Here is a 21617-nt window from a genome sequence, read left to right as displayed (position 1 = left end):
CCGTGTGGTTCTGGGATTTTTGCTCACCGTTCTTGTGATCATTTTGACCCCACGGGGTGAGATCTTGCGTGGAGCCCCAGATCGAGGGAGATTATCAGTGGTCTTGTATGTCTTCCATTTCCTAATAATTGCTCCCACAGTTGATTTATTCAAACCAAGCTGCTTACCTATTGCAGATTCAGTCTTCCCAGCCTGGTGCAGGTCTACAATTTTGTTTCTGGTGTCCTTTGACAGCTCTTTGGTCTTGGCCATAGTGGAGTTTGGAGTGTGACTGTTTGAGGTTGTGGACAGGTGTCTTTTATACTGATAACAAGTTCAAACAGGTGCCATTAATACAGGTAACGAGTGGAGGACAGAGGAGCCTCTTAAAGAAGAAGTTACAGGTCTGTGAGAGCCAGAAATCTTGCTTGTTTGTAGGTGAACAAATACTTATTTTCCACCATAATTTGCAAATAAATTCATTAAAAATCCTACAATGTGATTTTCTGGATTTTTTTCTTCTCATTTTGTCTGTCATAGTTGAAGTGTACCTATGATGAAAATTACAGGCCTCTCTCATTTTTTTAAGTGGGAGAACTTGCACAATTGGTGGCTGACTAAATACTTTTTTGCCCCACTGTATGTAGTTTGTATTCATAGTGCACATTTTATATCTTACACTTGAACAAGCCCCCCATTCACATCGGCGGGGCTGTGGAGGAGCGGGTCGAGAGTTCCTAGTGCCTTGGTGTCCACATCACCAACAACTATCATGGTCCAAATACACCAAGACAGTCGTGAAGAGGGCATGACAAAGCCTATTCCCCCTTTAGGAGACTGAAAAAATGTCGCATGGGTTTCCAGATCCTCAAAAAGTCCTACAGCTGCACCATCGAGAGCATCCTGACTGGTTGCATCACCGACCTGGTATGGCAACTGCTCGGCAGCTGACCGTAAAGCGCTACAGAGGGTAGTGCGTACGGCCCAGTTCATCACTGGGGCCAAGCTTCCTGCCATCCAGGACCTCTATACTCGGCGGTGTCAGAGAAAGGCCCAAAAAATTGTCAAAGACTCCAGTCACCCAACTCATAGACTGTTCTCTCTGCTACCGCACGGCAAGTGGTGCCGGAGCGCCAAGTCTAGGTCCAAAAGGCTCCATAACAGCTTCTACTCCCAAGCCATAAGACTGCTGAATAATTAATAAAATGGCCACCCGGACTGTTTGCATTGACACCCCCCCTCTCCCATTTATGCATCAATAGGCTCACTACATTGCCTGCTACGGTAATGTTTTATTTAAGCATTAAGAGGGTGTGGTATATGGCCAATATACCACGGCTAAGGGCTGTCCTTATGCATGATGCAACGCGAAGTGCCTGGATACAGCCCTTAGCCGTGGTATATTGGCCATATACCACAAACCCACGAGGTGCCTTATTGCTATTATAAACTGGTTACCAACGTAATTAGAGCAGCTTCCGGGTTGGAGGCGCGCTGTGTTAAGAAGCAGTGCGGCTTGGTTGGGTTGTGCTTCGGAGGACGCATGGCTTTCGACCTTCGTCTCTCCCGAGCCCGTACGGGAGTTGTAGCGATGAGACAAGATAGTAATTACTAGCGATTGGATACCACAAAAATTGGGGAGAAAAGGGGATAAAATTTAAAAAATAAATAAATGTTTTGTCATACCCGTTGTATAAGGTCTGATATACCATGGCTGTCAGCCAATCAGCATTTAGGGCTCGAACCACCCAGTGTATAATATGTAATTAACCATTTTCTATGTTATCCTGTGTGTGTCAATGCACTCTGCAGGAGGAGATGGAGACTAGTCCCATGGTATCAACCATGATCAGTAGCCTGGCCAACTACTCCAGTCTCCCCCAGGGCAGCAAGGAGCACGAGGAGGAGGCAGACAATGAGGAGGAAGACAAAAAGAAGAAGAAACCTGTCAAGGTAAGGTGCCGTTACAGCACTGGTCAGTCAAACCTGCAACACAGCACTGGTCAGTCAAACCTGCAACACAGCACTGGTCAGTCAAACCTGCAACACATCACTGGTCAGTCAAACCTGCAACACAGCACTGGTCAGTCAAACCTGCAACACATCACTGGTCAATCAAACCTGGAACACAGCACTGGTCAGTCAAACCTGGAACACAGCACTGGTCAGTCAAACCTGCAACACATCACTGGTCAGTCAAACCTGCAACACATCACTGGTCAATCAAGCCTGTAACACAGCACTGGTCAATCAAACCTGCAACACAGCACTGGTCAGTCAAACCTGCAACACATCACTGGTCAGTCAAACCTGCAACACATCACTGGTCAATCAAACCTGCAACACAGCACTGGTCAATCAAACCTGCAACACAGCACTGGTCAATCAAACCTGTAACACAGCACTGGTCAATCAAACCTGGAACACAGCACTGGTCAGTCAAACCTGGAACACATCACTGGTCACTGAGCCGCCAGGCACATAACACAAAACCAATCAGTCAGGTCCATGTACACTGTGAAGGTACGTTTCGGTTAAAGTAAAAAATGAACACGTACAGTCAGGTCCAAAATTATGCCAGGAGTCTAAAACTTAGCCTCAAGTGTATCTTTCAGCAAGCACACATAAACACCCCCAAGCACACATAAACACCCCCAAGCACACATAAACACCCCCAAGCACACATAAACACCCCAATTACACATAAAAACCCCAAGCACACATAAACACCCCAATTACACATAAACACCCCAAGCACACATAAACACCCCAATTACACATAAACACCCCCAAGCACACATAAACACCCCAATTACACATAAACACCCCAATTACACATAAACACCCCAATTACACATAAACACCCCCAAGCACACATAAACACCCCCAAGCACACATAAACACCCCAATTACACATAAACACCCCCAAGCACACATAAACACCCCCAAGCACACATAAACACCCCCAAGCACACATAAACACCCCAATTACACATAAACACCCCAAGCACACATAAACACCCCAATTACACATAAACACCCCAAGCACACATAAACACCCCAATTACACATAAACACCCCAAGCACACATAAACACCCCAATTACACATAAACACCCCCAAGCACACATAAACACCCCCAAGCACACATAAACACCCCCAAGCACACATAAACACCCCAATTACACATAAACACCCCAAGCACACATAAACACCCCAATTACACATAAACACCCCCAAGCACACATAAACACCCCAAGCACACATAAACACCCCCAAACACACAGAAACACCCCAATTACACATAAACACCCCAAGCACACATAAACACCCCCAAGCACACATAAACACCCCAATTACACATAAACACCCCCAAGCACACATAAACACCCCCAAGCACACATAAACACCCCAATTACACATAAACACCCCCAAGCACACATAAACACCCCCAAGCACACATAAACACCCCCAAGCACACATAAACACCCCCAATCACACATAAACACCCCAAGCATACATAAACACCCCAAGCACACATAAACAACCCAAGCACAAATAAACACCCCCAAGCACACATAAACACCCCCAAGCACACATAAACACCCCCAAGCACACAAAAACACCCCAAGCACACATAAACACCCCCAAGCACACATAAACACCCCCAAACACACAGAAACACCCCCAAGCACACATAAACACCCCAAACACACAGAAACACCCCCAAGCACACATAAACATCCCCAAACACACCTAAACACCTCCAAGCACACATAAACACCCCCAAGCACACATAAACACCCCCAGGCACACATAAACACCCCCAAACACACCTAAACACCCCCAAGCACACATAAACACCCCAATTAGACATACAAATCCATAAAGAAATGGTTAATTGACCACAAAATCAACATTTTGAAATGGCTGTCTGTCTCCTGACTTTTTAACATTTATTTTGAATTGCACTTTTGAACTAGGCAAGTCAGTTAAGAGCAAATTCTTATTTACAATGACGGCCTACCCCGGCCAAGCCCGTACGATGCTGGGCCAATTTTGTGCCATCCTATGTGACTCCCAATCACGTGATACAGCCTGGATTCTAACCAGGGTGTCTGTAGTGATGCCTCAAGCACTGAGATGCAGTGCCTTAGACCGCTGTGCCACTCAGGACTTGAACCCCATTGAAAACCTGTGGTTTGAATTGAAGAGGGCAGTCCATAAGTACAGACAAAAGAGATCAAGAATGTGGAAAGATTCTGTATGGAGGAATGGTCTATAATCCCTTCCAATGTGTTCTCTAATCTCAGAAAACATTTGAGAAAAAGGCTCAGTGCCATTATCCTTGCAAGGTGAGGTATTGAAAAGTATTGAAAACAGGGGTGCCAATAATTTTGACCCCTATCTTTTTGAGATTTTGTTTTATTACTTGTTAAACAAAATTGATTTCTCTGAGCATTTGTATTAGTATACTTGAGCATACCTACATAGCTCAGTATTTGTGTTATTTCATACAGTCCTTTTTTGCTCATCTTTATCAATAATAATAATTTTGGGCCTTACTGTATGATGGCTGTGTTATGGCAATGGACAGTGAAAGACTTAAGTCAGAGACTGGAGTGTCAACATATGGCTCTGTCAGATATGTAACACAGTCTGTGTTGGTCGATAGCGAATTCTGTTTACTCCCTACTGGTCTCCGCTGAGGTTTCCTGTGAGAGTGTTGTGCTATGTTGTCAGAGAAGTGTCCAAGCGTTGCCAGTCAACCATGTGGAAATGCCTGATCTGTCTCCCAGATGACAGCCCTCAGTGAATTTTGACCCTGGGCTGTCTCAGTGTCTGGCCAATGAGGAGAGCTGCCTAACAGGCCTGCCTAGTTAAGAGCCTGACTCAAGACCTTTTCACCCTGGGCTTTTCCCCATCTATTTCTGTTATGGTTTCTTTCCACATATCATTCTTGGTTCTTTTTCCAGTCTCCCTATTTACCTTCCTCCTTCTTTCAGTCCTTTCTCCCTGGATGTCACCTGTCCCTCTGAAAGATCCCCTTCTACCTGGATGTCACCTGACCCTCTGTAAGGTCCCCTTCTACCTGGATGTCACCTGACCCTCTGTAAGGTCCCCTTCTACCTGGATGTCACCTGTCTCTCTGTAAGATCCCCTTCTACCTGGATGTCACCTGACCCTCTGTAAGGTCCCCTTCTACCTTGATGTCACCAGTCTCTCTGTAAGATCCCCTTCTACCTGGATGTCACCTGTCTCTCTGTAAGATCCCCTTCTACCTGGATGTCACCTGTCTCTCTGTAAGATCCCCTTCTACCTGGATGTCACCTGACCCTCTGTAAGGTCCCCTTCTACCTGGATGTCACCTGTCTCTCTGTAAGGTCCTTGCTACTTTTCCCTCTATATATTGGATTCAGTACTCCTCTAACGCTATCGCCAGGCGGAAGGGGCTAATCATTCCCGTGTCGCCTTCCCCAGCCCTTCGATACTTAATTAACCTGCTCGCTACGCCAAGCAGCTGCTTCTCCAATCAGCAGCCCTTTCCGAAGGCAATCTCCCCATCACCATGAGAGGCTTTTCATTAACGCAGCCGATGGCATTTTATCATTCCGACAGCGATCCCTTTCTCTCTCCTCTCCTCTTTCCTCTCTCTCTCTGCTTCATCAGCAGCCGCTGGAGTATGGCAGCCAGAGCGTTTCGTACGGCGCGGTGTGAAAAGAGAGATTAGAGGGTTTTCATACCATGCAACATCAGGGAACAGTCTGGAGGTTGTCGGGGTTAAGAAGGAAACCGTTCTGCCGATCTGTGGGGGGAGTCTTTTCCTGTCCGAGTTTCTATTGGGAAGAATTAAAACGGTGTGTTGAAAAGTACTCCATCCCAGTCTCTAATGTGTTTTTCTCTTCCATGTCATGTGTTTTACGATGCCTCTTCCCTCTCTCATTAGAAGCCCCAGTCTGACATTAGTATTCACGGTGGTAGCCTTGCGAAGTTTGTATCCTGAGTAATGTTGCTTTGTATTATACTACAGTTGCGTCTGCAGTTTGTCAGTGTTGATAGTCGAGCAGAGAATTCAAAGCTTACGTGTGTCCCTACTTAGCAAACTGAAAGTGTGGTTAAAACCAAGCAGTCTTCATGGATTTCTTGTAGCAGCACCAGAATATTCCAGCAAACAGGAATGTCCATTTATTAAGCATTTAGTCCCATGGGAATGTCCAGTAGGTAGGAAGTAAATGCAGCACTGAATGTTCAGCCTAGATAATTGGCTAAATCACACACATGCACATATAGACATAGGCAGGCACCTTTACCACCCATAAACAAACACATCCCTCTTCCCCCTTTCTCTCACCTCCCTTCTTTCTCTATATTTCTCTCTCACACACTCACACTCACATACACACCTTAACAACACACATACAAACATTTCCTCTCCTCGCCCCACTCCCTCCTCCTCTCTCTCCTCCTTCCCCTACCTCTCTCTCTCCTACCTATCTCTCTCTCTCTCCTACCTCTCTCCTACCTCTCTCTCGCTCTCCTACCTTTCTCCTACCTCTGTCTCTCTCTCTTCCTCCTCTCTCTCCTCCTTCCCCTACCTCTCTCTCTCTCTCTTCCTCCTCTCTCCTACCTCTCTGTCTCTCTCTCTTCCTCCTCTCTCTCCTCCTTCCCCTACCTCTCTCTCTCTCTCTTCCTCCTCTCTCCTACCTCTCTGTCTCTCTCTCTTCCTCCTCTCTCTCCTCCTTCCCCTACCTCTCTCTCTCTCTCTTCCTCCTCTCTCCTACCTCTCTGTCTCTCTCTCTTCCTCCTCTCTCTTCCTCCTCTCTCCTACCTCTTTCTCTCTCTCTTCCTCCTCTCTCCTACCTCTCTCTCTCTTCCTCCTCTCTCTCCTCCTTCCCCTACCTCTCTGTCTCTTCGCTCCCACACAAACAAACACACACACACAAACATGCCGCAGGTTAATCCATACCCATGGGCAGACATTCGGAGAGAGTTATATGATGCCTTCTTTCCTCTCTCTCTCCTCCTCTTTAATAATTCACCTGAGCTGAAACACATTAGCCCTGTCAGTTCCTGTCTGGTCGACAGAGCGTGAAGACGGCATTACAAGCTCTTAGCCCCCCCCCCCCCCTTTCTCCATTCCCCATCCCATGTCTTCACACACCTCTCCTTGCACCTCAACAACTTTTATTGCGTTAGAAGTCGAGGTACAGCATCTGTGTTCGCTCAGCCTTCTATAGATACACACGGTGAGGAGCGGCTTAGCGTAACCACGCCCGAGTAGGGTACAGTTGTAGGGTACTCCTGTTACTCCCATGTAATTAGCCTAACTTTGGCGTCATCCTAAGAAAACTACGGACACTTTCTTGTTGTTTCAATAAACGTTTTCAGCAGCCTCACGTGTCGTTACTATCATACTTGCCTGTCACAACAACAAATAAAGATATAAAACTGTTTCATTATACTTATGTCACTGTTTGTTTACCCCTAACTTTTTCGGCCTGCTAGCTGACATTAGCTGACTGGCTAGCAATATAAATTAATCTCAATCTAATTGGCTAGTCTTAGAGACAATTTATACTTGATCCGAAAATGTGGTCGGAGGCTCTGTATGGATGGTGTGACGCAATTGCGGAGCCTCCGGAGGCATGCAGAGGCCAAACTGAGCTCCGTACCGCATAGCTGTGAGCCTTCCAAATTTTGTAACAATGCGGAGGGCTCTGTATAGCTCCGCATTGACATGATTGGTTGACGGTAGGTGGGGGCGGGAGGTCCTGTAAACTCACTTCCTTGACAACAGCTCTCTGCTGCTCTGCGAAACTCAAGAAGTATGAATGTCCAGATTTCTGCAGAGGCCGTATCACCTTAAATGCTGCACAGCCAATGCAGATGTCGGATTGACCATGCAGCACCTTTTAGTGGCGTAACTACTTCCAGTCATAGATGAGAATAACGCTGCATTGCATAACCGCCATTTTACGGTTTCATTACCAATTCTTCTATTTTATGTGTTTTTGTTGTGCTGTTCTTAACTTTTTTTGTCGATGATGTTTCCGCCATCGTTTCCTATGACCGAACTAAGCTTCTGGACATCAGAACAGCGATCACTAATTATGATTTGGATGAAGATTTCTACTTGAACGAGTTGTAAGAGCAGGACATACCGCTCAGCCCAGACCAGGCCCTAATCCCTGAGACACAGAAAAGAAAAAGGCAGATTAAGAGAGGCCAACTTGTGGGCACCCTGACCAAACCGCCACTACCCTTCATTCTATTGGCGAATGTACTGGATGAACTCTAAGACTATCCTATCAACGGGACCTGAAGAACTGGAATATCCTACAATTCACAGAGTCGTGGCTGAACAAGGACATGGATAATATATATCTAGCTGTTTTTCGGCAGGACAGAACGGCAGCATCAGCAAAGCTCAAACGAGGAGGTGGGTTTCTTTGTTAACAGTCTCAGGTTCTCCTCGCCTGAGTTAGAATACCTCATGATAAGATAGTTCTAATCTATATTTTTCATAGCCGTCTATTTAACACCACAAACTAATGCTGGCATTAAGACCGCACTCAACGAGCTGTATAGGGCCATAAACAAACAAGAAAATGCTCAACCAGAGGCGTAGCTCCTAGTGGTTGTTGATTTTAATACAGGAAAAAATAAATCTGTTTTACCTCATTTCTACCAGCAACGTCTTGTGTGCAACTAGAGGCAAAACAAACTCTAGACCACCTTTACTCCACACACAGAGACGCGTACAAAGCTCTCCATCGCCCTCCATTTGGGAAATCTCACCATAACTCTATCCTCCTGATTCCTGCTTTCAAGCAAAAACTCCAACAGGAAGTACCATTGACGCGCTCAATACTGAAGTGGTCAGATGAAGCGCTTGCTAAGCTACAGGACTGGAATACGTTACGAGATTTATCCGATAGCATTGATGCGTTTACCACGTCTGTCACCGGCTTCATTAAGTGCATCGACATCGTCTTCCCCACATTAACCGTACATACATATCCCAACCAGAAGCCATGGATTACGGGCAACATTCGTACTCAACTAAAGGTTAGAGCTGCTGCTTTCACAGAGCGGGACACCAATCCGGATGCTTATAAGAAATCCCACTACGCCCGCCGACAAACCATCACACAGGCAAAGCATCAATACAGGACTAAGATTGAATCCTACTACACTGGCTCTGACGCTTGTCGGATGTGACAGCAGGGCTTGCACACTAACCCAGCCGCAAGCTGCCCAGTGACACGAGTGTACCAGATGAGCTAAATGCCTTCTATGCTCGCCTCGAGGCAAGCAACACTGAACCATGCATGAGAGCTGTTTCGGACAACTGTGTGATCATGCTCTCTGTAGCCGATGTAAGACCTTTCAACAGGTTAACATTCACAAGGCCTCAGGGCCAAACGGATTACCAGGATACGTACTTTGAGCATGCGCTGCCGTCTAGTGTCTTCACTAACATTTTCAATCTCTCCCTGACCCAGTCTGTAATACCTACATCAGGGATCATCAACTAGATTCAGCCGTGGGCTGATTTTTTATTGTGTGGATGGTCAGGGGGCTGGAACATAATTGACCATAAGAAGCCCAAACAGATATAATATTTGTATATTTCATATAATATTATGTATTTTATGTCCAACAATTTGGGGGGCCAAATACAATCACTGCCACTTGGGGAACCCTGACCTACATGCTTCAAGCAGACCACCTTGATCCCTGTGCCCAAGAATGTCAAGGTAACCTGTCTAAATGACTACAGCCCCATAGCACTCACATCTATAGCCATGAAATGCTTTGAAAGACTGGTCATGTCTCACATCAACACCATCCTCCCAGACACCCTGGATCCACTCCAATTCACACACTGCTCCAAAAGATCTGCAGATGATGCAATTTCTGTTGCACTCCACACTGGCCTTTCCCACCTGGACAAGAGGAACACTGTTAGTGTACACATGTTGTTTACGAAGCATGTGACGAATAACATTTGATTTGAGTCTTTGCCTGCCCTTGAACAGTCTAGGTATTTAGAAATGTTTATTTTTGTTGGCTTGCCTATATGACCTTTCAACTTGCCGGAGACCAGCTGGGTAGACCACCCTACCAAATGGCCCAAAGTAGCCAGTTCATAAAACCTCATTTGGTGGTCTTTTCTCCTACTATTGTTCAAACAAAACAGTACGCAACAGCTTTTCGGCATCTTAGCTATAAAAGCAGGGTTAGTTAGCTAGCTGAAGAAAGTCAACTTGCCGGACAGGCTCTTTGGTTGATAATTGTGATGTTGTCGGGTTATGAGTAAAGTAGGCAATTTAACATGGGAGTATTGGGTGTACCCTACGGCTGAACTCCACTCCGGATTGTGGTCACGTTCAGTCACGCCTCGCCGTGTGTATCTATATTATTGCTTCAATCCTACAGTAATTTATACCCCCAGCTATTTCAGCTTTTTCTTATTCTTTCTTCCAGACAGTTACTGCTGTAGTAAATCAAAGTCTGCTCTTCTCTCTTCTCCTCAGCAACAGGTACCTTCCCTCCTGTCTTCCTCTCTCCTTCTCTTCTTCTCTCCTTCTCTATTTTCTCCTCAGCAACAGGTACCTTCCCTCCTTTCTTCTTCTCTTCTCTCCTTCTCTATTTTCTCCTCAGCAACAGGTACCTTCCCTCCTTTCTTCTTCTCTTCTCTCCTTCTCTATTTTTTCCTCAGCAACAGGTACCTTCCCTCCTTTTTTCTTCTCTCCTTCTCTTCTATTTCCTTATATCCTCCTGTCTTCAGCTGTACCTACCCTCCTCGTTTTTCTCGTTACCCTGCAGCTATGTCGTCCACTATCTCTCCTTTCTTTAACCTGTTCTTCTCCCTTCTCATTTCCTACTTCCCATTTCTCCCCATCCAAAACCAGGAAAAGGCCTCTGTAGATCCTCTTAGCTGCCTACACCCTACATGACACACAACACTTAAAGGGATACTTTGGGATTTTGGCAATTAAGTCCTTTATCTCCTTCCCCAGAGTCAGATGAAGTCCTTTTATCTCCTTCCCCAGAGTCAGATGAAGCCCTTTATCTCCTTCCCCAGAGTCAGATGAAGCCCTTTATCTCCTTCCCCAGTGTCAGATGAAGCCCTTTATCTCCTTCCCCAGTGTCAGATGAACTCGTGGATACCATTTTCATGTCTCTGCGTCCAGTATGAAGGAAGGGAGGACATGAGGTAGGACGAAAGGAAGGGGGCAGTCCCTCTCCTTACATACTTATTCTATATTGGAGAGAGGCAGGAAAGTCGAAAGGTCTGTGTTAGAAGTGGGACAGATTCCAACACACACCGATATGTGCTCTGAAGGCAGCAACGCTAACAGCTAAACCACTCCAGGCCTCCCGGGCCATGAAGGGTGCATTTGGAAAGAATCTCCATCAGCCTCTAGAGTGTTTGTGTCTGTGGAGAATAAGGGGTCTGTGAGTGGTCTCAGGTGGCTGTGGTGGCGGAGGGTCTAGTGAGGGGGTGACTGGGTAAGGGGTGGCGTGGAGAGGGGGCACCTGGGTAGTAAACTAAGTGGTGAGCTGGTCCTGAAGCAGCTGTTCCGAGGGAGGTGGAGCCTGCTGTGGGACCACCGCACCTGAGCCAGATAGAACTGGGCTGACTGCGTATCCCAGAGGGCCATGGGGCAGCTGTCTCTCCTCACCGCCGCGGCGCCAACCTGTAGCGGTTATGCTGTTGCTGCTCTCGCCGCTCTCGGCTATTTCAGCTCACACGGTCTCAAGGGAAATCACGCCGCTGGCTACCAGACAATTTTTAATTGGCCTCACTAGTTCTACAGATTCTAGGAGTCTAGGTCTGAGATTGTACTGCACTCCTGGTCCAGGAAGGAAAATGCCAATTGACTGAGAATGGAAGTGGAGCTCTATATAAACAGAGGCTTTGGTTCCCTCCGCCACCATAGGGAGTATATTGATTCAATAGAAGCAAGCGTCCCATCTGCTGTGGCTGTTCCTCAATGTAAACTAATTTAGACACGTTCTTTTTGTTTTGCTATTCGTTTTGTCTTCTGAATCTTGTGGACTTTTGTCCATTCTCAACAAGTGTATCGTGTAGGCTACAGAACACACTCACTGTCTGTCTGCCAAGTAGCTTTATAATTCTCTTAGTGAGAATGACCCTGTCTGTGTCCCAAATGGCACCCTATGGACCCTAATCAAAAGTAATGCACTATCTAGGGAATAGGGTTCCATTTGGGAAGGGAAATGGGAAATGGGAAACCTAGTCAGTTGCACAACTGAATGCATTCAACCGAAATATGTCTTCCGCATTTAACCCAACCCGTCTGAATCAGAGAGGTGTGGGAAGCGGACCCTATGTTGTAAACAGTATTGAAAAGCTTATGGATTTACATTTTTTCACAGCTTTTTGCCAATCCGTGGATGTTTGCAGGGATGTACAAAATATTAAGGACACATGCTCTTTCCATGACATAGACTGACCAGGTGAATCCAGGGGAAAGCTATGATCCCTTATTGATGTCACCTGTTAAATCCACTTCAATCAGCGTAGATGAAGGAGAGGAGACATGTTAAAGAAGGATTTTTAAGCCTTGAGACAACTGAGACATGGATTGTGTATGTGTGTCATTCAGAGGGTGAATGAGCAAGACAAAAGATTTCACTGCCTTTGAACAGGGTATGGTAGTAGGTCCTAGGCGCACTGGTTTGTGTCAAGAACTGCAATGCTGCTGGATTTTTCACGCTCAACATTTCCCCAAGTGTATCAAGAATGGTCCACCACCCAAAGGACATCCAGCCAACTTGACACAACTGTGGGAAGCATTGGAGTCAACATGGACCAGCATCCCTGTGGAATGCTTTCAATACCTTGTAGAGTCCATGCCCTGACAAATTAAGGCTGTTCTGAGGGCAACAAGAGGGTGCAACTCAGTATTAGGAAGGTGTTCTTAATGTTTAGTACTCTCAGTGTATTGCTGAAAATGACATCTGCCGTACGGAGAGCAGCTACAGATGGCTATCTCACTTTGATTGTACAGTTGAAGTCGGAAGTTTACATACACTTAGGTTGGAGTCATTAAAACTCGTTTTTCAACCACTCCACAAATGTCTTGCTAACAAACTATAGTTTTAGCAAGTCGGTTAGGACATCTACTTTGTGCGTGACACGAGTAATTCTTCCAAAAATTGTTTACAGACAGATTATTTCACTTATAATTCACCGTATCACAATTCCAGTGGGTTTACATACACTAAGTGGACTGTGCCTTTAAACAGCTTGTACAATTCCAGAAAATGATGTCATGGCTTTAGAAGCTTCTGATAGACTAATTGACATAATTTGAGTCAATTGGACGTGTACCTGTGGATGTATTTCAAGGCCTACCTTCAAACTCAGTGCCTCTTTGCTTGACATTATGGGAAAATCAAAAAAAAATCAGCCAAGACCTCAGAAAAAGAATTGTAGACCTCAGACAAGTCTGGTTCATCCTTGGGAGCAATTTCCAAACTCCTGAAGGTACCACGTTCATCTGTACACACAATAGTACGCAAGTATAAACACCATGGGACTACACAGCCGTCATTCCACTTAGGAAGGAGACACGTTCTGTCTCCTCGAGATTAACGTACTTTGGTGCGAAAAGTGCAAATCAATCTCAGAACAACAGCAAAGGACCTTGTGAAGATGCTGGAGGAAATAGGTACAAAATAATTGTTAGAGGAATTTCTTTTCACTTATTCTTTAACCAATTCAATTAAATGACTCAGTCTGTTATATCAGGATTTGTAAGATACTGATAAAAATAAAAACAAACTGAGGCCCAGTCTACAATAGTCAAATATTTATTTACGGGAACGTTCTGACGTGCACAGTACAAGACCTTCAATTTATAGTGACACACATACTTCCACACAAACCATCAAATCCGCCCGCCAATAGAGTTTAGGGGAGTCCGTGAGAACAGCGTCTTCCTGCCTGAGATAGGGAGAGACCTGGGACTGGGCCCTCCCCTGAGATAGGGAGAGACCTGGGACTGGGCCCTCCCCTGAGATAGGGAGAGACCTGGGACTGGGCCCTCCCCTGAGATAGGGAGAGACCTGGGACTGGGCCCTCCCCTGAGATAGGGAGAGACCTGGGACTGGGCCCTCCCCTGAGATAGGGAGAGACCTGGGACTGGGCCCTCCCCTGAGATAGGGAGAGACCTGGGACTGGGCCCTCCCCTGAGATAGGGAGAGACTTGGGACTGGGCCCTCCCCTGAGATAGGGAGAGACCTGGGACTGGGAAGTTCTCTGTGTCCCAGCCAAGGTCGCCCCGAATCTGGCTCAGACAGACTGTCTGTTATCAAAATACTAGACACATTGTCCCCAAAACATTGATTCTGACTAAGAACTATACTCCAGGATATATTATTATTCCCCTGACTAAAACCATCACACAGTATTATAATAATCGAATGATTCTAACACTTACATAAATGCATTATAATAGTCTAATGATTCAAATCAATTTCATACAATCATATGGCTAATCAATTTCATACAATCACATGGTTTCAGACTTATGTTTTCAGGAGTGTAACATTCTAATCATTTATTAAAACACATTTCCTTATCAATAATCCACATCCAAAACAAGTCTTATATCGACATAACCTGAAAGGCCGCTCAGCAAGGAAGAAGCCACTGCTCCAAAACCGCCATATAAAAGCCAGACTACAGTTTGTACCTGCACATGGGGACAAAGATCATACTTTTTTGAGAAATGTCCTCTGGTCTGATGAAACAAAAATAGAACTGCTTTGCCATAATGACCATCGTTATGTTTGGAGGAAAAAGGGGGATGCTTGCAAGCCGAAGAACACCATCCCAACCGTGAAGCACAGGGTGGCAGCATCATGCTGTGGGGGTGCTTTGCTGCAGGAGGGATTGGTGCACTTCATAAAATAGATGGCATCATTAGGAAGGAAAATTATGTGGATATATTGAAGCAATATCTCAAGACATCAGTCAGGAAGTTAAAGCTTGGTCGCAAATGGGTCTTCCAAATGGACAATGACCCCAAGCATACTTCCAAAGTTGTGGCAAAATGGCGTAAGGACAACAAAGTCAAGGTATTGGAGTGGCCATCACAAAGCCCTGACCTCAATCCTATAGAACATTTGTGGGCAGAACTGAAAAAGCGTGTGCGAGCAAGGAGGCCTAGAAACCTGACTCAGTTACACCAGCTCTTCAGGAGGAATGGGCCAAAATTCACCCAACTTATTGTGGGAAGCTTGTGGAAGGCTACCCGAAATGTTTGACCCAAGTTAAGCAATTTAAAGGCAATGCTACCAAATACTAATTGAGTGTGTGCAAACTTCTGACCCACTGGGAATGTGATGAAAGAAATAAAAGCTGAAATAAATCATTCTCTCTACTATTATTCTGACATTTCACATTCTTAAAATAAAGTTGTGATCCTAACTGACCAAAGACAGGGAATTTTTACTAGGAATAAATATCAGGAATTATGAAAAACTGAGTTTAAATGTATTTGGCTAAGGTGTATGTAAACTTCCGACTTCAACTGTATGTGTATTTGTCCACCCAGGGTGAAGGGTGCTGTTGAGGATAATGCAGATAGTTGCCAGAAAGAGCCCATTGATATCCACATACAGTGCACTACATTTGACCAGGGTCCGTACTCTGCAAGTTTGGATATTTTCAGCGCGTTTAAAGTAACTATGATGGATGCCTAACCAGGCCGTCGCTGTACAGCTCGGCTCAGCACGGCTCGGCACTGCTCGGAACGGCACGGCTAGGCACGGCTCGGCACGGCTAGGCACGGCTCGGCACGGCTAGGCACGGCTCGGCACGGCTAGGCACGGCTCAGCACGGCTCGGCACTGCTCGGAACGGCACGGCTAGGCACGGCTCGGCACGGCTAGGCACGGCTCGGCTCAGTAGTGTGAAAATGGTATTAGAGGGCATAATGATGCAGCTATCAAATGGAATTCTTCACTGGTTGAAGATTTCCCCCCGGTTGATACTTTTTGGTCACATTTTTGACACATTAATACGGTGTCCATATTATGACTGCCTCAGTCCCAGCAGGACTTGTTCTACTATGGAAACCTGTACATAAAAGTCAGTTGGGGAAGTCAGAAATTACGAGTACTTCTCAGAGACATTTTTTTGTGGAGGGGTGGTATGTTGATTTGACTGCCATCAAACAGGGCGGTTGTGCAAAGGACAGGAAGTTAGCAAAGCACCACATAATTCTACATCATACTACCCCAAAAGTCATTGAATACCTGTATAATTAATAATGACAAATGTTTTCGTCAGATCATTTAATATTCCATGCTTGATTAAAAATCCACTTTATTCTCCTGCGTTATTTACATTTAAAGAGCAATATTTAACCATATGCCTATTTTAATCACATATGAACCTCACTTTTGGTTCACACAACATTTGAGAAACAATTATTTTGTTTAGACCAAACAGACATTCTTAGATCTATCTTTCTGTGTTTCTTTCACTCATTTTGCTTAGGGGAAAGGTCAAAACAAATCCATTAAGCTCATGATAATTCAACCTAATATATAATAACCTGACATAATACAGTACCACTGCTTCCGAATTGAAATCACTAGTTACCATGCAAACTGTATTAATCTAGTAATTGGAGCTATTACTGTAAATGTTATATCGGTGAAATGGAATGCAGCCTAGACTATGCTAATTATAACATTTGAGGGAGGTAAAGTTGAAGGCACTATAACTATGTTAATCACAAAACCGAGTAACCAATTCTGTCAAAAGTCTTGACACAAATTCAACAGCAATCTCTAAATAAGTGGTAGTGAACTTTGGAGTTTGAATTTAGAATAGAAACAAAGTAACTTTATTGAGATTCTTGCCTCGTTGACAGTGATAAACAGCCTTTCCCCGCACACTGAAGGCCACAGCCGCAGTACCTCTCTCATTTGCATAACCCTGACAACAGGCAAACAGCGGGAGGCATTACCATATGGAGAGAGAGAGATTACAAAGATGGATGATGTTTGTTCTTCGCCGCTCCCATAGACAACCTGAGGTTTTGATCTTTGATTAAAGGTGAATTAAATTCCCAGTACTAATAAACATCCCTGTGGTGTAGCTTGGTGGTGCAAAAGAGGAGTTCAAAGAATAGGTGTTAGGTGAACTGTCTGATTAAACCCAACAAATAGACAATAGGTGTTAGGTGAACTGTCTGATTAAACCCAACAAATAGATAATAGGTGTTAGGTGAACTGTCTGATTAAACCCAACAAATAGACAATAGGTGTTAGGTGAACTGTCTGATTAAACCCAACAAATAGATAATAGGTGTTAGGTGAACTGTCTGATTAAACCCAACAAATAGATAATAGGTGTTAGGTGAACTGTCTGATTAAACCCAACAAATAGACAATAGGTGTTAGGTGAACTGTCTGATTAAACCCAACAAATAGACAATAGGTGTTAGGTGAACTGCCTGATTAAACCCAACAAATAGACAATAGGTGTTAGGTGAACTGTCTGATTAAACCCAACAAATAGACAATAGGTGTTAGGTGAACTGTCTGATTAAACCCAACAAATAGACAATAGGTGTTAGGTGAACTGTCTGATTAAACCCAACAAATAGACAATAGGTGTTAGGTGAACTGTCTGATTAAACCCAACAAATAGATAATAGGTGTTAGGTGAACTGTCTGACTAAACCCAACAAATACACAATAGGTGTTAGGTGAACTGTCTGATTAAACCCAACAAATAGACAATAGGTGTTAGGTGAACTGTCTGATTAAACCCAACAAATAGATAATAGGTGTTAGGTGAACTGTCTGATTAAACCCAACAAATAGACAATAGGTGTTAGGTGAACTGTCTGATTAAACCCAACAAATAGACAATAGGTGTTAGGTGAACTGTCTGATTAAACCCAACAAATAGACAATAGGTGTTAGGTGAACTGTCTGATTATTTTTTTTTTACAAATGAACATAAACTGGTCAGCTAGTGTCAGCTTCACTTCCTGTGTTCCCTAAGGACAGTATTTGTAATTATTAGGGATCCCCATTAGCCAAGGCAGCAGCTACTCTAAGGGACAAAATAGAGAGAGGGGGAGCTAGGCTAGAAGAAGATGTTCAACAAAACATATGGGTCTGAATCCTACTTGAGGCACACGCGTGAATCCAAAATAAGGATTTGGCCCAGATTAATTAGATTCAGGATTACCCCATCCTAGAGGCAGAAACAATCCATATCGCAATAAATTGTTTTGAATTAATGTGATAACGATAAATACATTTTTGTATTATCCTTTAAACTACTACTAACTAGTTTGATGGTTGTGGCCCTCAATTGTCTCATTAATAGTCACATTTCATTTCAAACTTCACACATTTCTCTACTTCTTTTCATGAACGATATCAGCAAAATGCCTGCGATGTGATCATGGTTGGTGTCGATAATTTGTAGTTTTTGGTTTATCATCCCATTTCTACTCCAGTCTGTCTACACAGCGAGTTTCATCAGCGTTTCACACGTGGTGAGCTTTTTCTAATTTGAACTCTGCATGTGTACTTGGCCTGTTGTTTCTTGCAAAAAATGGAATATAATTATATTTATGTGACTTGTCAACTCTCCAAAACAGGCTCTTACTATTTGAAGCCCAGCCTCTCAAATCAAACTACATCACATTAGACCTTAATATTCATTTAATGTCAGGCATTCGTCAGGACACCCTTTTTTTCAGAAGATGATTTATTTACAAAGTCTAGTTTCTCCACTCAGCAGCTGCTGCCACTTCAAGCCCCAGGAATGCTCTCTCGCATTAATCAGTGCCTCCCAGGCCTGTAAAACTCTCTGAATCGCAGTTAGGAATAAAACTCTGTAAAGCATCAAAGTATCAAAGTTTCTGTCATCACTTCCAGCTTCATATCAGATGGTGACTTTCCTTAATAAAGCACTCTTCACATCCTCATCAATCCTACTCATCAGACTGGCAGTGATATCACCATAGAAATAGAATCACTAGAACAGACCTACTTCCTGTGACTATACTTCCTATGACTACTTCCTGCTTTCCTCCTATGGGCAAAGATTGTGGATAATGAAGATGACGCACAGACCACATTTACCATTTTTAAAAATGTCCACAGTTCCGGTCCACTTAAACCTTAGACTCGTGGGAATTGGCGTATATGGATAGGGCTAAATTGGAATGTTTCTTACAGAAGAAATATGAAAAGCATATGTATAAGCATGGTAGCAATTGAAAGGGAACTGTTTGGAGATGGGAAAAATGGGACAATGATTAGACCAACGTTGAGGACAAAACAGTTGACCTGACACAAGACTGAATCCAAACATTACACTTGATTTTATGTGCATTTTACATTTACTGTACTTGTCGCCGCATTTGTTGATAAAGAAATCAGAAAATACTCTGGATATATTCAGTAACATGATAAGAATATTCCTGGAAAACGTTGGGTAGGTGCAACATAAGACAGAAAAATGACAAGGGTTTGAGTGACCACACACCTCTCCAAAGTGTGCACAGTTCCTAAGTAATTTAATTTCAATGCACTTTAATGACTCAAAGAACAGTCTTCAACTATAACATGCTTTTTTGAGCTCTCCTCTCTGTGCCGTTGAGGAACTAGAGCAAGCACACTTGTAGTTGTTTTGTTTGGAACACAACCCTGCATCCCCGCCATCACACAATTACTGTTGTTGTTTACGCAATCCAAAAACATCCTATTATAAATCACAATCTGGGTCAGGTGGGCATCATTTGAAAGCTTGTTCTATTGCCAACATGACTAGCTAAGTTATAAAATATGGTCTTACAGTGTTAGGCTTTCACAGGGCCATTCAGAGAAACAGATTGTAATGTTTGGAGCCCATAGAAAGGAGACATGAGTGCATTCAGGTGCGTGTTCCGCGGTGAATGATCTTCACAATAGACAAACATAAGCTCATTCTGTTCAGAACAACCCAGGGCATGACACCATGTCATCTTGTAACTGTACATCAGGCATAGTGACCCTAAACGTTGACTGTATACGACATGAGTTTTATGATATGGAAATGTGAAGTGCACATACATTCTGTATACATCTGGCCCTTCTTTGGACACTGTGTTAACAAACCTCCAAACGAGCTTCAATGCCATACAACACTCGTTCCGTGGCCTCCAACTGCTCTTAAATGCTAGTAAAACTAAATGCATGCTCTTCAACCGATCGCTGCCCGCACCTGCCCGCACGACTAGCATCACTACTCTGGACGGTTCTGACTTAGAATATGTGGACAACTATAAATACTTAGGTGTCTGGCTAGACTGTAAACTCTCCTTCCAGACTCACATTAAGCATCTCCAATCCAAAGTTAAATCTAGAATCGGCTTCCTATTTCGCAAACAAAGCCTCCTTCACTCATGCTGCCAAACATACCCTCGTAAAACTGACTATCCTACCAAGCCTTGACTTTGGCGATGTCATTTACAAAATAGCCTCCAACACTCTACTCAGCAAATTAGATGCAGTCTATCACAGTGCTATCCATTTTGTCACCAAAGCCCCATATACTACCCCCCACTGCGACCTGTATGCTCTTGTTGGCTGGCCCTCACTTCATGTTCGTCGCCAAACCCACTGGCTCCAGGTCATCTATAAGTCTTTGCTAGGTAAAGCTCCGCCTTATCTCAGCTCATTGATCACCATAGCAACACCCACCCGTAGCACGCGCTCCAGCAGGTATATTTCACTGGTCATCCCCAAAGCCAACACCTCATTTGGCCTCCTTTCCTTCCAGTTCTCTGCTGTCAATGACTGGAACGAATTGCAAAAATTCACTGAAGTTGGAGACTTATCTCCCTCACTAAATTTAAGCGACAGCTGTCAGAGCAGCTTACCGATCGCTGCAGCTCATTACAGACCCTAACCCAGTCATTAAAGACCCCATGATACCCAGTCATTAAAGACCCCATGATACTCAGTCATTAAAGACCCCATGATACTCAGTCGTTAAAGACCCCATGATACCCAGTCATTAAAGACCCCATGATACTCAGTCATTAGAGACCCTAACCCAGTCATTAAAGACCCTAACCCAGTCATTAAAGACCCCATGATACTCAGTCATTAAAGACCCCATGATACCCAGTCATTAAAGACCCTAACCAAGTCATTAAAGACCCTAACCTAGTCATTAAAGACCCCATGATACCCAGTCATTAAAGACCCCATGATACCCAGTCATTAAAGACCCTAACCCAGTCATTAAAGACCCCATGATACCCAGTCATTAAAGACTCCATGATACCCAGTCATTAAAGACCCCATGATACCCAGTTATTAAAGACCCCATGATACCCAGTCATTAGAGACCCCATGATACCCAGTCATTAAAGACCCTAACCCAGTCATTAAAGACCCCATGATACCCAGTCATTAAAGACCCCATGATACCCAGTCATTAAAGACCCCATTAAACCCAGTCATTAAAGATCCCATGATACCCAGTCATTAAAGACCCCATGATACTCAGTCATTAAAGACCCCATGATACCCAGTCATTAAAGACCCCATTAAACCCAGTTATTAAAGACCC

At 44.2% G+C, this 21617-nt stretch overlaps 1 protein-coding gene across 1 annotated transcript in view; it reads left to right on the top strand.

The window, feature by feature from the left end:
- slc12a5a (solute carrier family 12 member 5a) overlaps positions 1–21617 on the top strand; it is a 100007-nt gene that overhangs the window by 9118 nt on the left and 69272 nt on the right. Inside the window, exon 3 of the mRNA XM_039015446.1 lies at positions 1792–1932. Coding sequence (XP_038871374.1) covers positions 1792–1932 — 141 coding nt within the window. The remainder of the gene's footprint in view (positions 1–1791; positions 1933–21617) is intronic.

The sequence above is a fragment of the Salvelinus namaycush genome, chromosome 20, assembly GCF_016432855.1.
Source record: "Salvelinus namaycush isolate Seneca chromosome 20, SaNama_1.0, whole genome shotgun sequence".
NCBI lineage: Eukaryota > Metazoa > Chordata > Actinopteri > Salmoniformes > Salmonidae > Salvelinus > Salvelinus namaycush.
This window is presented reverse-complemented; position numbering and strand designations above follow the sequence as displayed.